Source organism: Cyanistes caeruleus, chromosome 11 (genome assembly GCF_971803275.1).
Source record: "Cyanistes caeruleus chromosome 11, bCyaCae1.hap1.1, whole genome shotgun sequence".
In the NCBI taxonomy this organism is placed as follows: domain Eukaryota; kingdom Metazoa; phylum Chordata; class Aves; order Passeriformes; family Paridae; genus Cyanistes; species Cyanistes caeruleus.
This window is the reverse complement of record NC_141711.1, coordinates 589,682-603,409: the sequence shown is the minus strand read 5'-3', so window position 1 is coordinate 603,409 and position 13,728 is coordinate 589,682. Positions and strand designations below refer to the sequence as shown.

Genomic DNA, 13,728 nt, shown 5'->3' with positions numbered 1-13,728 from the left:
GGCTTGGGGAGCTGCTTGGGACCCTGCTTGGAGCCCTGCTCAGGGCCATGGGGCTCGGGGCCCTGCTCGGGGCCGTGGGGCTCGGGGCTGTGGGGCTCGGGGCCCTGCTCGGGGCCGTGGGGCTCGGGGCCGTGGAGCTCGGGGCCCTGCTCGGGGCCCTGGGGCTCGGGGCCGTGGAGCTCGGGGCCCTGCTCGGGGCCCTGCGGGAGGATCACACACTGCCCGGCCATGCCGGTCCCCACACGGGCAGAGCCAGGGACCCTCTGCTGCTCCTGCTCCCAAGGCCTGCCCTCCTGCCCCAGCCCCACGCTGCCCCCTCATCCCGCCCACCTCTCGGAAGCGCTGGGAGAACACAACCATTAACACTCTTAACTGTTTTGAAGTATTACACGGGTATTTACAGACATGCCAGGGTAACTTAATCCAGTGGTCTCTCAGAGCATCGCTTCAATGCTGCAGGTGAAACTCTAACATACCCAGCCAGCTGTGTACTCTGCACAGGGAAATTTATTTTCTGATCTCTCCAGCAATCACATTCCACCCTGGAGCATGATACTCACTTGTGCTGGCCTCAGCATGCTTCACTGTACATAATATTGATGGTAAAAGTACTCAGCCTTTTGGAAAACATGCCCACTTCGAAAGAGAAATAGCCATTAGACAAAACAAAAAGCAAAACAAAACCAGCCCACAGTACTCCAGCCTGCAGTGGAAGAGTATGACTGAGCTGCAACATTCAAACACCCTCCTGGAGAGCAGGGAGCACCCAGGGGCACACAGCTTACTGCTGAGCTCCTCAGAGTGACAACCGACAAGGACTTTTACCTACAGGAAGGGACAGCCCAAAAGAGGAGTTTCCCCTGACTGGTCCTGCTGGAGAGCTGGGTGTGAACAGGCTCCAGCCACAGCAGGATGAAGAGCAAGGTGAAGATCACCGTAACTCTTCCCTAACGCTGCATGCACTGCATGACCCCTCATGAGCAGGGATTTTGGCACATGATCCCAAGGGCACAAAGCACCACAGGCCACAGCCCATGGGAGACATCTCACCCACTCAAGAGGACTTTCTTAAACCCACAGTGACACAGTTGACAGCGGCTGAGCGCATTTTCAAATTAAGCTCTCTCTCTCTTTTGGCCAGAACAGGACTTCCCCACCACTTAAGGGTCATTTAGGGCACACTGTCCTTCCAGAGAAATCAGCACACTCTCCCAAATAACAGAGGAGCAAGAACAGGTGCCTACAATAACATCTTCTTAGAAGGCCCTATATATCTTTATCAGCTGGGGGCATATCTCCTGCCAGTGGAAGTGGAACCCAGCACCCTTCCAGACATCACTGAACAGACATGCCCATCCAGCTTACAAGGTCCAGAGATCCAGCTCCACAGTGACCTCAGGTCACCCCCTCAGCACCAGCATCAGTCTGGAGTGACTAATCAGCCTTTGAGGGCAGGCAGGAGCACTAGATGGGGATTTTAAGAAAAAGCTAAATATACTCTCTGCTGTTGGCAGGATAATCTTGCCAGCAGTGTTTCCTCCTGCACTAACTGAGCAGCTAAACACGGCGTTTCTCACCATTCCCATCTTGTCCTAAGCCACAGCCCACTGATCCACACTGTATTCCTCTCAAGGGCAGCACTCCCAAACAGGACTTGTCTGCACAAGGCATTGCCTCCTGACCATCTTCTCTGGCAATGCAGCTCCCATCTTCAAGCTCTCCTGCAGCTTCAGTCCCGCTACGCTGCCAATGCTGCAAAATGGCAGCAGGATTTTGCTCTCTCCTACACAAGTCTGTATCTTTAACATTTCCAACACTAACAAGATGTCTTGAATGAATCATCATTTAGGCTGTTCCCAAAGATCAGCTAACCTGTTTTCACACCAAATCTTCAATTGTCTCTGAAGTCTTTGTCAACACAAAAGCTTCACGCTGCCACACAAGCAGTCTGATCTCTTGTCCTTTCTCTTCCATTAGTTCCATAATCTCAATGACTGAAGTGTCATGAGAGCCCAATTTCCATGAAGTAAAAAAAAAGGGAGTGAAGATTTAAGCACGGACTCCTTACCAAACTCAGTCTGTTTAGAGCCATTGGGTCACCAGGGATGGGCAGCCAGTGACACCTGTTGTAGCCAGAGCTTTGCACTGATATATTCCAAAGCACTCACTGTGTGAGCTCCCCTGGATCCCAGCTGCTGGCAGCTGTAAGGTTACACACAAAGACAGTTTCTGGAAAGCATTCAGCTGATCTGGGTACCCTGCTTGCACCATCAGCAGAGTGGAATTCTGGCACCTTGGGCAAGGGAAGCATTTTCAATCCTTATCAACAACCATGTTATTCCCATGAAGCAACTACTGATTTATCAGCACATCTACAGAGAGAAGCTTTGCACACACATGAGGCCAGCAACCTAAAATTATCAAACTGATGATCTCGAGCTTAGATCTGTTCTTGAGATCATCTCCTCTTAAAGTTCCAAATGCACAACATCCCCTCGGGCTCTCACCCTGCCACAGAATTGCCTGGAGACCACAAACAACTCTTCAAACAAACAAAGCAGCACTACAGCAGCAAGAAGAAAACTGATCTTTGGGGCTCTGGCACAGTGAAGGAGAAGCCACTACTTCAGCAAGTCCATGACAGGGCCTTCTACTGCAGTCCTGCTGCGTGCAACACTGCTCCACAGAGTTGGACTAACAGATGAAGAAAAGCCATGGAAAACCAGATTCCCTCTTCCCTGAATGGGAATCTCCTCCCATCTCCTGAACTCTGGTCAATTACACATCTGTATCGTTCTCTGTTCTTAAAAATTTACACTTAAAATACAAGCCTGAGTAAAACAGCACAGAGCTTCACCCCACCACTACAGCTTGCTTTGCTGTCTCCAGTAATAACTAAAGCAATAAGTCACATGGATAAATTCCCTGCCCTGGAGGGCTGCAGCCCTGAGCATTCCCAGAAGCAGCAGGATGAACAGAATCCCAGAGAGCAGCCTCACCTCTCCTCTGCCTGAGGCAGGACATCAGATATGTTCAAGAGAGGAGCAACCTCCTCTCCTCTCGCAGCTGATACAGACACTGAACTCCTTCTAGCAGCAGGTTCCTCAGCTGTCCTGCACACCTGCCATTCCTACAAGATGGAGCCACGTTTTCCAGAGCTACTTTGGGAAGCCAGACACATTCCAGTTACTGTCATCTCTTACCACAGACACAACTATTCCTCCCAAAGGCTGAGGTGAAAAAGTTGAAGGTATTTTCACCCTCTTCAAAACTCTTCTCCAACTTCAAAGGCAAGAAGAGCAACCAGTACTAATGCAAATTCTTCTTGGAAGCTGCTGGCCACAATGCGGCTGTGTAATTTCCCAAACTCTGCACTTTCCAGACTAAAACCTGCAGCACCACACAGAGAATCTCCTTGAACATCAGCACAGCATCATAGCCAGGAAAGCACATTTGGAAAGCTAATAGAAATACTTCTTGCAGGCAGATTGCTTAAGGCAGCTCAACAGCACAAGATGTGTAAGCAAGAGACTCTGACAGCAGTAGCTTTCTCCCAGTGTCCAGCTCTCTAGTCCCCAATCCCTCCAAGGCCAGAGATTCCCAACCTGGGGAACCCACGTAGTACAGACTGACAAGACAGACACACCACAGGCACATACATGGACACAGCCAGAGGCACTGCTGCTGCTCCCCTGTGATAATGCCATGCCTACAGAGCTGAATCTGGGGACCCACCTCCACAAGAGGCTGGGATGCAACAACTTCCACTCTGGGATTATGTTACCACACCTTTTTTTACATGTCTTTGTTGGCAAAACAAAGGGGAATATTTAAATTAAGGAGGATTTAAAATCTCTCCTTCCCTACCATTGCCATCCTACCAGCTGTCTCCTCATTGCAGAGTGCCAACAACCCTGGAGAAACAGCACAACCTTGGGATAAACAGCAGGGCTGTATGTCCCTGGCCTGGCAGCTGCACTGTGATGGAGCCATCTCTCATGGGAACTTAAAGCCAAGGTGCTGGGAAATCGCAGCCATTAAACACTCCCACAGCACCCTGGCAGTAAGGAACACACAGCCCCATCACACCGACTGCGTCCAGTCCAGGGAACACCCCACAGCCGCATGAACTCCTTACTAATTTTATTTTGATACTCCACTTCCTCTCTTAAAATTGTATGTTGCAATACACTGTTCAGTGGTTGCCTCTGCCCAAACCACTGCAACTGCCATACAGAGAGAAAAGGGAGGCTAAAATAAGTTATCTCAGGCCAGTTTGTCAGGGAAAAGTTTAACAATCAGGCTCTTGAAGACATGAGCAGCGTAAAGTGCATCCAAAAACCACAGGCCCAGCCAAGCAGGAGCCCAGGGCAAGGGCTGGCAGCCCTGAGGAGGTCAGGTACAACCCTTCATCACCCCATCACCACACAGGTTCACGCTGTTCACCCGTCTCCATGTCCTCAGTCACTGCTATGGCACAGCCACTAATACACAGAGGTGGGGCACACACAGCACATTAGTTACTAGCAAGGAATAGTCACCTTTTCAGGAGGAGGGCTTGCTGGCAGCTCAGCAAAAGCTTCCTGGGATTAAATCAACAGTCAGGACTACAGAGCCACCCAGGTTGCAAGAAAGGAGAGATTACTTCAGGCCAGTTTTGCTGGCGAGTGCCATGAGGAACATGCCTGCACATGCTGCTGAGCCCTCTGCAGCCCTGAGCCAGGAGCTACCTGTGTGACCTGCCCCATCTCCTGCCCAGTGCCACCTGTGTGACCTGCCCCATCTCCTGCCCAGTGCCACCTGTGTGACCTGCCCCATCTCCTGCCCAGTGCCACCTGTGTGACCTGCCCCATCTCCTGCCCAGTGCCACCTGTGTGACCTGCCCCATCTCCTGCCCAGTGCCACCTGTGTGACCTGCCCCATCTCCTGCCCAGTGCCACCTGTGTGACCTGCCCCATCTCCTGCCCAGTGCCACCTGTGTGACCTGCCCCATCTCCTGCCCAGTGCCACCTGTGTGACCTGTCCCATTGTCTGCCAGGAGCACAGGTACCACCCAGGGCAGTAAAAGCATTTCAGGAGGTGACTGCTGCTGCCATGGTAGCTTGACAAACAGCTACTGAAACCAAGCCAAACCCAGACAGGAGAAAATCCTAGAGCTCAAGAGGGAGGGCTCCCTCCCATCTTCCATAGGCCAGCAACAGGGAGAATAAACCCTCCTCCTGAAAGGGGCTGAAACTGCACACAGAACTTCCAGCATTCCACCTCACAGAGGTTATAAATGTCTGCTAAGCACCTGAAGCGCATTTGGTGCTGCACTCTAATGGCCCTTAAAACTCTGCACCTGGAACAAGGACTAGCTACAGGCCCTGAGTAAGTGCTGTAAGAGGCTTCCATTGTTATCAGGAAGAGAGGTAGACTGACAAATCATGCCAGCTGCACACCCAGGCATCTGCTATCAGGAAAGAACACAGCCAGGCTTACAGGATCAAAATACCCTTCTTTTGTATCTGAATCACCTCACAGCATGGCAGGACCCCAGCTCCTGTACACCAGATCCCTGTCCTGGGACAAGCCACGACCCTGGACATATTGCTCAGCAGTTCTGACCTCTGGTCATGCAGACAAGCAGGAGGAGCTGCTGAGGATGGATGGACCATGCCACCAGCAGCTGCACAGAGCTGGTGGTGGTCAGTCACACACAGGAGCTGCTGACTCAGCTGAACCATCCCAGCCTCTGCTGAAGCACTCGGGACCTGCACCTCGCAGGAACATCTCTGACAAATTCAAATTGTTTCCATTAGAATCTGACAATTAATCTTTATTAGGAATCACATCTAAACTCCCTGCTATCCTTGCACGTGGCCCACCCAGTGCCTGCACACAGAGGGCTCTGCAAAACCCAGCTGCCACTCAGAGCCAGGGAGGAAACAGCAGGGAAGGGAGTGGTAACAACCAGGAGCAGCGTGGAGCAGTTCTCTCGAAGTCCCACATCAGAAACCACATCAGATTCATCAGGATCTGCTACCTGTTGCAGACAGCTCCACCACAGCCAGCTGAGCTATGGCAGGCACGCTGGGTGCCCTTGGGTGATACTTTCCCACATCTTGTTAAACACAACAATTAAGCCAACAGACATTTTCTATTTGGTTTTGTGATTAATACTTAGCAGTTTCCCAGCAGCCCCCACAAAGGGGTGCAACTTTCTGTCTTGCATAGAACAATTTCATTGAATGACCTGCCAAGTTCAAGCCTTGATGCCTCTCCTCGTTGGGCAGCAAAGCTCCTTCCCTGTGCAAATCAGTATCCTAGAAAATTATTCAGCATGGGAAATTTCCCAACATTTTCTGAACAAAGTGGAAAGAGAGCAAGAGGTAGGAAAAGAAAATAGACACAAAAGAAGGGATGCAGCTACTGCAATGGAAGAAGTCAAAGGAAGCTAATGGACAATGACAAATTAACCTAAACTTTATGAAAATGAGAAATAATACATTCATTTTCTTTGGCCCAAGTCTGCAAATCTTTTTAGTGTTTTTATATGCAAAAAACATCAAAACTCTGGTTTTATTATCAATTTAGACATCAACTAAGAGTCCCAGAAGTCAAGGAATCATCCCTTTGCCACTAAGCAGCCAGATGCACCATATGGAGAGCCCCAGCTCCAGGATCACCAAGGATCATGTCACCTGCCAGTCACACGACACAAGATGCTACTGCCTCACAGCAGTCTCCTGCCAACACCAGCCAGAGGGATCGCACAGGGACCGGTGTTTTGCCAGGGTTAAGGCAAAACTGCAGGAAGCAATATAAAATTCAATAGCCAGTCAACACAATGTGCAATTTTCAGCAAGATTGCCAACACTGGACCATAGGTGGTTGCATCTGCATAATTAAAACTGGTTCATTCTGCTGCATTAAAGCCACAAATCAGGCATGTGACCATAATGAGGAAGAGACATTTAGATTTCTGGCCCGATAGACCAATTAGAAGTGTACATCTGAAAACACGCACTTTAAATTGTGCATCCAAGGATCTGCTGTGCTGTATATTCTGCAGGCAGCTGTCATGTGGCAGTTGTAAATCTGCAGCCATATCTCCATTGGTGTTTATTTTTAACACCACCACTCCTGTCTGCAAAGCTAAGGCAAATAAGAAAACCTGCCTCTTAAAAGTAATCTCAGATATTTTCTTTCCGGTACTATCCAGCAAGCATCTCCTGCCAGTGCTGGGGCCAGCTCTCCCCTTTCTGACAGCTGGAGGGTACAAAGCAGCAGCAGAAGAGAAGGACAGAGCCTGGATAACTGACAGGAGGGACCGCACCGTGGGAAGGAGCCTGCCAGCACAGCGTGTGTGCAGGAGAGCTGAGAGAGAGCTCTCCATGCACGGGCAGACAGCAAACTCTGCAGAGCTGCAGGAGCAGTGCCTGCAGCAGCCATCCCGTACTCCCACTCCCAAAAGCACTGACCCAGAGCCTCGTGCACCCTGCAGCGCTGGCAGCAGCCCCCAGACACCAGAACAGCGTGTGCAGCAGGGCACTCGAGCAGACCCACACGCACCTCACACGCCCCCGCTATCTCTCCAAGCATTTTCAGGACAACTCCTTCCCACCGTGAGAGGAGCAGACACAATTCTCCTGGAAAGGAAGAGAGATACAGAGACATCGTGGCCAATAAATCACCCTGTGCATGAAGATAATTCCCCAGTTCAACCCTCCTCCTTCCAATCTCACTCCCCACGGGGTGCGTGGGCTCCTCGATTGCCGTACCCGAGGCTGCAGCTCCCGCAGCTCGGGCAGGGCTGGCTCCCACCCCGCAGTGCTGACAGGCCATCCCTCAACCACCCCAGCCTTTGCTCCAGTTCCAACAGCCAGAGCAAGAGGCTTCGGTGAAACTTCCCTGAAATCAGCCTCAGTAACTTTTTTTCCCCCCTCCATGTCATTCCAGGTGTCACCTCCTCTCTCTGGTGGAACAGAGGCTTTACATACCTGAGGCACTGCTGGAAGATCATTCCCTCACCCAGCGCTGCCTGGCACCTCACAACAGCAGTGTCCTGCCCACCCCTAATCCCCTCTGACCTCGTCTTCAAATGCATTTCCAGAGCAGCCTTGCTGGGGTTACTGCTCTTCCACCCATGCTGACATATGCCCTGGAGCTCTCACGCAGGGTTTTCCACCTTTCTCCCTTCCATTTTCCTGTCCATGCCGTGGGGACAAGCACTGTGCCGTGTTCAGATTCCGGGCCCATTCTCCCTACTATGAGATCACTGCTTCAAATTTTCATCTATTATAATCTTCATATTTCAGTATCAACGCTTCGGTTGTTAGTCCCCCTTGCCAGCACTTCCCCTCCTCTTTATCCCTATTTCTCTTTCATTTTCATTCTCAGGAGGTTTGGGCATCTGTCTTCACAAGGGTAGCGAAGGATTAGATATGAATAGCGTAATGACTCAATCCTTGAAGGAAATAAACAGGATATCTGGGATAATGAGGTAGCCTACATCCAATCCTTCAGTCAAGCCAGGAGAGCCCAGACTCTGCACAAATGGCCGTCGGTGTCCATGGTCACTGTCACAGCCTCAGAGAAGGTTTAGATGATCACAAACCCTGGCCCATGTCGGGCTGGCACACTCAACACACAACTGAGCACAGAAAAGCCCTGCTCCTTCTGCAGTGCATCCTCGACCACCAGTCCTCCTTGGGTCCCTACAGATGCAGGACCAAGTGCGTCCTGCCTGCCCAGCCAAGTTTGCTTACACTGCTCCTGTTTAGTGAGGAAGCACAGGCTACAGCAGAGCTCTGCACCAATCCCTCTGAACTCAGATGTTATCCTCCTCTAACAGCTTAGCACGGTGGGAAGATCACAGCCACCCTGGTCCCCACAGAGAGGTGACAGCAAGTGATGGCTATCCAGTCACAGCTGTGAGCCCTGGAGGCCCACAGCTCACCATGGTCACCTCAAGATCACCCTCATCCTGTATCAGACCCTGGGTGTGCAGGGATGGAGCCACCACCCCTCAAAGGCAGCGGGTGGGCAGCACACACGGGCACTGGGCTCTGACTCTGCCCACCTCAACCCAGCTACAGGCACAGTCACCACCCTGTCAACATAAGAATTAGCCTTTATTCAGGTGAAAACACAGACCATTCCTGTAGCAGGAATCAGACATTCCTGGAGGTGTAACTATGCACACAACAGTATCAAGGAAATTATTACTGGCCCATCAGCAAACTGTCTGCATTACAGCTGCCCAAAACGTGATCACTGTGGTGTAATGTAACACCCTCACACACACTCCAGCATTAACTGCCTCACATATGGAAACCATGAGGCTACAGAAGCCAGGCCAAGAATGTTCATGGCCCTTGAGTACTCCAGTTACAAACAACAATCAGAAAAAACACTGGAGACATCCACAGCAAAGCTTTTTCAACAGCTCAGAAGCAGTCCTGCCCCCAGTGACCCCCCTACACCCCAAGCACTCGAGAAGCAGGAATCACCCAGCCCAGGGCATCTTCGTGAATAACGTGAAACCATGGGACAGCCTCTGGGAACAAATGCAAATCCCCTCCCATGAAACGAACAATACCACAGACTAAAAGAATATTTCATCTGCTTAACTGCAGGGTGCAATAACATCAATTTTCCCAAATTACACACAAGCAGAAAGGTAATTGGCACGGAGCAGGGTGTGTTGTGACTGTTCCGTCACTCTTCGAGGCCAGTTACAAAAGACTGAAATTCACTAAAGTAAACAATGGCACGAAACCAACAGCCAGCCCCTTCCCCAGAATCCCTCCCCCTGGCCTCGAGCTGCCGCAGCCAGGCAGAGACTTTTCCAAGCACAGCCTGTGCAGACCAGCCATCACCCAGCAGAGCTGGGATCTGGAGAAAAATGGAAGCTCTTGAGTTTGTACAAGCACAAGTTAATCTGCAGAAACGCTATTTTACACTTTTAATTAACCATGTCCTGGACTAAAATATAATGAAGTGGTGAACACATATCCATATAAAACAACTGAACGAAGGGAGAGCGGAGCTGGTTTTATATAACAGGGGGGGACTGAAGGAGGAAATGCAAGGAAAAGGCATGAAGTAAGCAGCCGAGAGTATCCTCCGTGGGAAGTGAATGCAAGTTCTGATTGCATTGAAGGTGGGAAGAGTCATCGGCTAACAGAATTAGCAATTATTGCAACAAGGAGTAGATGTATTAAGCTACCCAGAAATGACCATAATACAGTTTGGTACCAACACAAAAATCCCTGGGTGTGCAATAGACAGAGGGTTGCACCGGCTCATTTCCCTCTGCCACCAACCCGCTCAGCCCTTCCCTGGGCGGCAGAGCTGCCATGTGTCACAGGGTACCAACTTTCCTTCCAAACAAGAATTAACTCGGAGCCTTGGATTCGATGCTCAGCGGTCTCAGCAGACAAAACCTCTAGTTTTATTCTCTCCGACACTCAGGAACGCAGCCACTGCCGCACAGCTCCGCACCCCGCACCACTACCGGCACTTGCATAATAATGACTGCGGGCCTGGAGGCGAGGGGCCGGAGCACGAAGGCGAACTTCCTTACATAAGGACCGCAGGATGGATGCGCTCCCCACCGGGAGGCCGCGGGCAGCGCTCCCGACCCCGCACGGTCCCGGGGCTCCCGCAGCCACCGCTGGCCGGGTGTGCGCAGGGCGCTGTCCCGGGGGCGGCCCCGAGCAATGTGCGCCCGTGTGCGCGTCCCCGCGGGGCGCTGGCAGCGGCCGGCGGGCAGGGCAGCGCTGCCGCAGCGCGGGAGGGGCGGGGGGCGGCGGCGCAGCCCCCGCGGCCGGAGCCGGCCCGTCCCCGCCCCGCCCCGCACACAAAGGCGGCCCCGCCGCGCCCGCACCGGCCCCGCTCCGCACCTTTGACCTGCGCCTCGTAGTCGGCGATGATCTCTTTGTCCTTCTTGAACTTGCCCTGCGCTGACATCGTGCGGGAGGGCGCGGGCCCCGCCGGCACCGCCGCCCGCCGCGCTCCGCCGCCGCCTCACCCGGCCGCGGCCCCGCCGCCGCCAGCGGCCGCCGTCATTGGCGGCGCCGGGGACAGCGCGGGGACAGCGCGGGGACAGCGCGGGGACAGCGCGGGGACAGCGCTCCGGAGCGGGGCTGAGCCGAGCCGAGCCGAGCCGAGCGCAGCCGCTCCCGCCGCCGGCCGAGGCGGGGCCCTGGCGCCGCTCCTGCGCTCAGGTTGCGCGCGGGGCGGGCGCTCCGGGACCCGGGCCCGCCCCGGAGCCCCGGACCCGCCCCGGGCCCGCCCCGGAGCCTCAGGGCTCGGTTCGGCCGCGCCCCCGGGCCGGGCGGCCCCGCCGTGCCCCGGGACCGGCGGGTGCGGCTCGGGCCGTTTGCCGCCCGCTGCGGGCTCTGCCCTCCGAGCACCATCCCCGTCCGGCAGCATCGCCGCTGGGACAGCGCGGGTGCGCTGGAGCAGATTGGTCACTTCTTGTTAAAATTGGGGAAAAAAGGAGAAAGCGTTAGTTGCAGCAGAAGCAGCATCAGTGCTTGAGGCACTTTATCAGGGGCTGTAGCTGAGCGCTCGGGACCCTCTCCATGAGACCTCAGGCACTTGCCAGCAGCGTGTGCGATGGCACATCCGAGCCCTCGGACTCAGCCTCCGCACATCTACAATCAGCTGAGTGGGTCCTCTGTCTGGCCCCGGCTCCGCTCCCATCGCTGCCACACACAATGGGGTCTTTTATGGGTGTCTTGTGAGGAATGAATTCAGGAAGATTTGATGATTCACAGTTACTCTGCCAACTTTAAAAAATAACCCCAGCCCATTACACAAATAATTTACCTAGTGCAAGCAGGCCGCACAGAGGAGCATTCTGCATCTCAGTGGCTGTGGAAAAGGCCCGGGGAGGAGGGAGTAAAAGCGAACCCTTCCAGGGAAATGCAGCCAGTGCAGAATGTGAGGCCCAGGCTCAGGGATGAGCAGTGTTTCTCAACTCCAGGTGGACCAAGGGGCTCAGAGTCTCAGGGAAAGCACAAACTGTGCCAGACCCCCTCTGGACACGAGGAGAGGCAGAGGACAGGAACCACAGGGAAGGCACAGTGGCTGTGGGCGTGGGGCAGTGTTTGGGGCAGGGCAGGAGCAGCTGGAGATTGTGTACCACACCTAGGCTGGGTTTCTGCATCCCCTGCCAGGGTATCTGGGAAGGGGATGGGCTGGGATGCTGTGTGCGACTGCCCTAAGCTGTACTTGGATCAGGGCTGGAAAGGCAACACCAAGGAGAGTCAAGAGGTATCAAAGAATGATCCTCCAGGAACATCATCTCTCTGGAGAGGGTGCCACTGGGGAGTGAAATGATTGATATACACCAATGGTGGATCATCTCCCAAAGCAAGGAAAAGCCAATTTACACAGTGACCAGAAAAGTCCATGGATAACGATGTTGTGTGCCTTCACAGCCAAGAACACTCTGGAGGGACCTTAGGTTCTGAGCTCATTCTCCACAAAGAAAAACAAACTAAACTTAGCAAGGGAAGAGAAGCACAGGCCATTTGATAAAGGATTCATCTTAGTGGCAGTCACTTCTCCTTGCAACACCCACAGGGATTCAGAGAGTAAGGACCAGCATTCCTGATAACCACCTGTGACATTAAACAGATTTTGATTTTCTTGCCAAATTGGTTCAAGCCTGTGAGGTCACCTCTGAGGTCAAAGCCGAGTGTCTGAGGGTGTTAAGCATCTTTTCTCAGAGTGGTGAAAGAAAAATACCAGACATGAAATGATCCAACAACACCAGGGAATCCTGCTACTCAGATATCATGAAGAATAAAGAAGCAGTGATGGCTGAAGAAAAATAATCCAATCATGAATTAATGATCTTTAATAAATATCAATGTCTAATATACTCTGTGGAATTTCTACTTGAAACAGCTTCTTAAAAGAAAGGATTACATTGTAATTCACTTTGTGACACTTTCAACTCAAAATTTTTTAATAAAGAATGGGACAGGATGGGATTTACTCATAATAAACGCTTCAAGCAGCTTGAGGTATAGAGAAACCAACAGTAGCTATGGCAACGTGGTCACTCCAGTAAGGCTAATGCAGGTTATTTCCAGGGCAGTAGCCTTGTGTGTGCTCAGGAAGCAGAGGTAATGTTGGCTTAAAGCAATTCCTAAATTAAGGAAAATTTTTTAAGCAGAAGCTCTCTTGCATTCTTTATTTCCAGCTTCAAACTGTGTTTTACAATGTGCTGAACATACACACAGCAGCCCCAGCAGAGCACTGACATGCTGCTTTAAGGCACACCCACGTATGTCACCCTGAGTTGGGCAGACCCTCTGGTGAAAGATTTACAGACTGGTTTGGGTTGCATGGGACCTTGAGGCTCACCTCATTCCAACCCCCTGCCATGGGCAGGGACACCTTCCAGTAGACCAGGTTGCTCCAAGCACTGTCCAGCCTTGCCTTGAATACTTTCAAAGATGGAATATCCATCATACCCACTCTCACACCAGTGAAGCTTTGCCAGAGAAGGCTGCAGCCAGGCCAGAGGCCACCCCAAGCCACAGATGATATGGACACCAAGCTGTTTGTTGAAACCCTTCACAACCTTATGCAAGTGCCAGAGCTGCAGCACTGCCACCAGTTACTCATCCCAGAGTAAGGCAGCTTGTGACATGTCCCCAACCCTCCCTTGGTCTTTCTGCCTTCCTGAGGTCTCTGAAAGGCAGAATCACTTGTGCCATTCCT

General features: G+C 52.4%; 1 protein-coding gene across 2 annotated transcripts in view; it reads right to left on the bottom strand.

Moving 5' to 3' along the window:
- The window catches only part of SRGAP3 (SLIT-ROBO Rho GTPase activating protein 3), a 75,537-nt gene extending 64,511 nt beyond the window's left edge, over positions 1 to 11,026 (bottom strand). For both annotated transcript variants that reach the window (XM_086845241.1, XM_086845242.1), the window contains exon 1: positions 10,890 to 11,026. In XM_086845241.1, the coding sequence (XP_086701367.1) occupies positions 10,890 to 10,956 (67 nt within the window). In that variant the 5' untranslated portion in view covers positions 10,957 to 11,026. The remainder of the gene's footprint in view (positions 1 to 10,889) is intronic.
- Between the last annotated feature and the right edge of the window lie 2,702 nt (positions 11,027 to 13,728).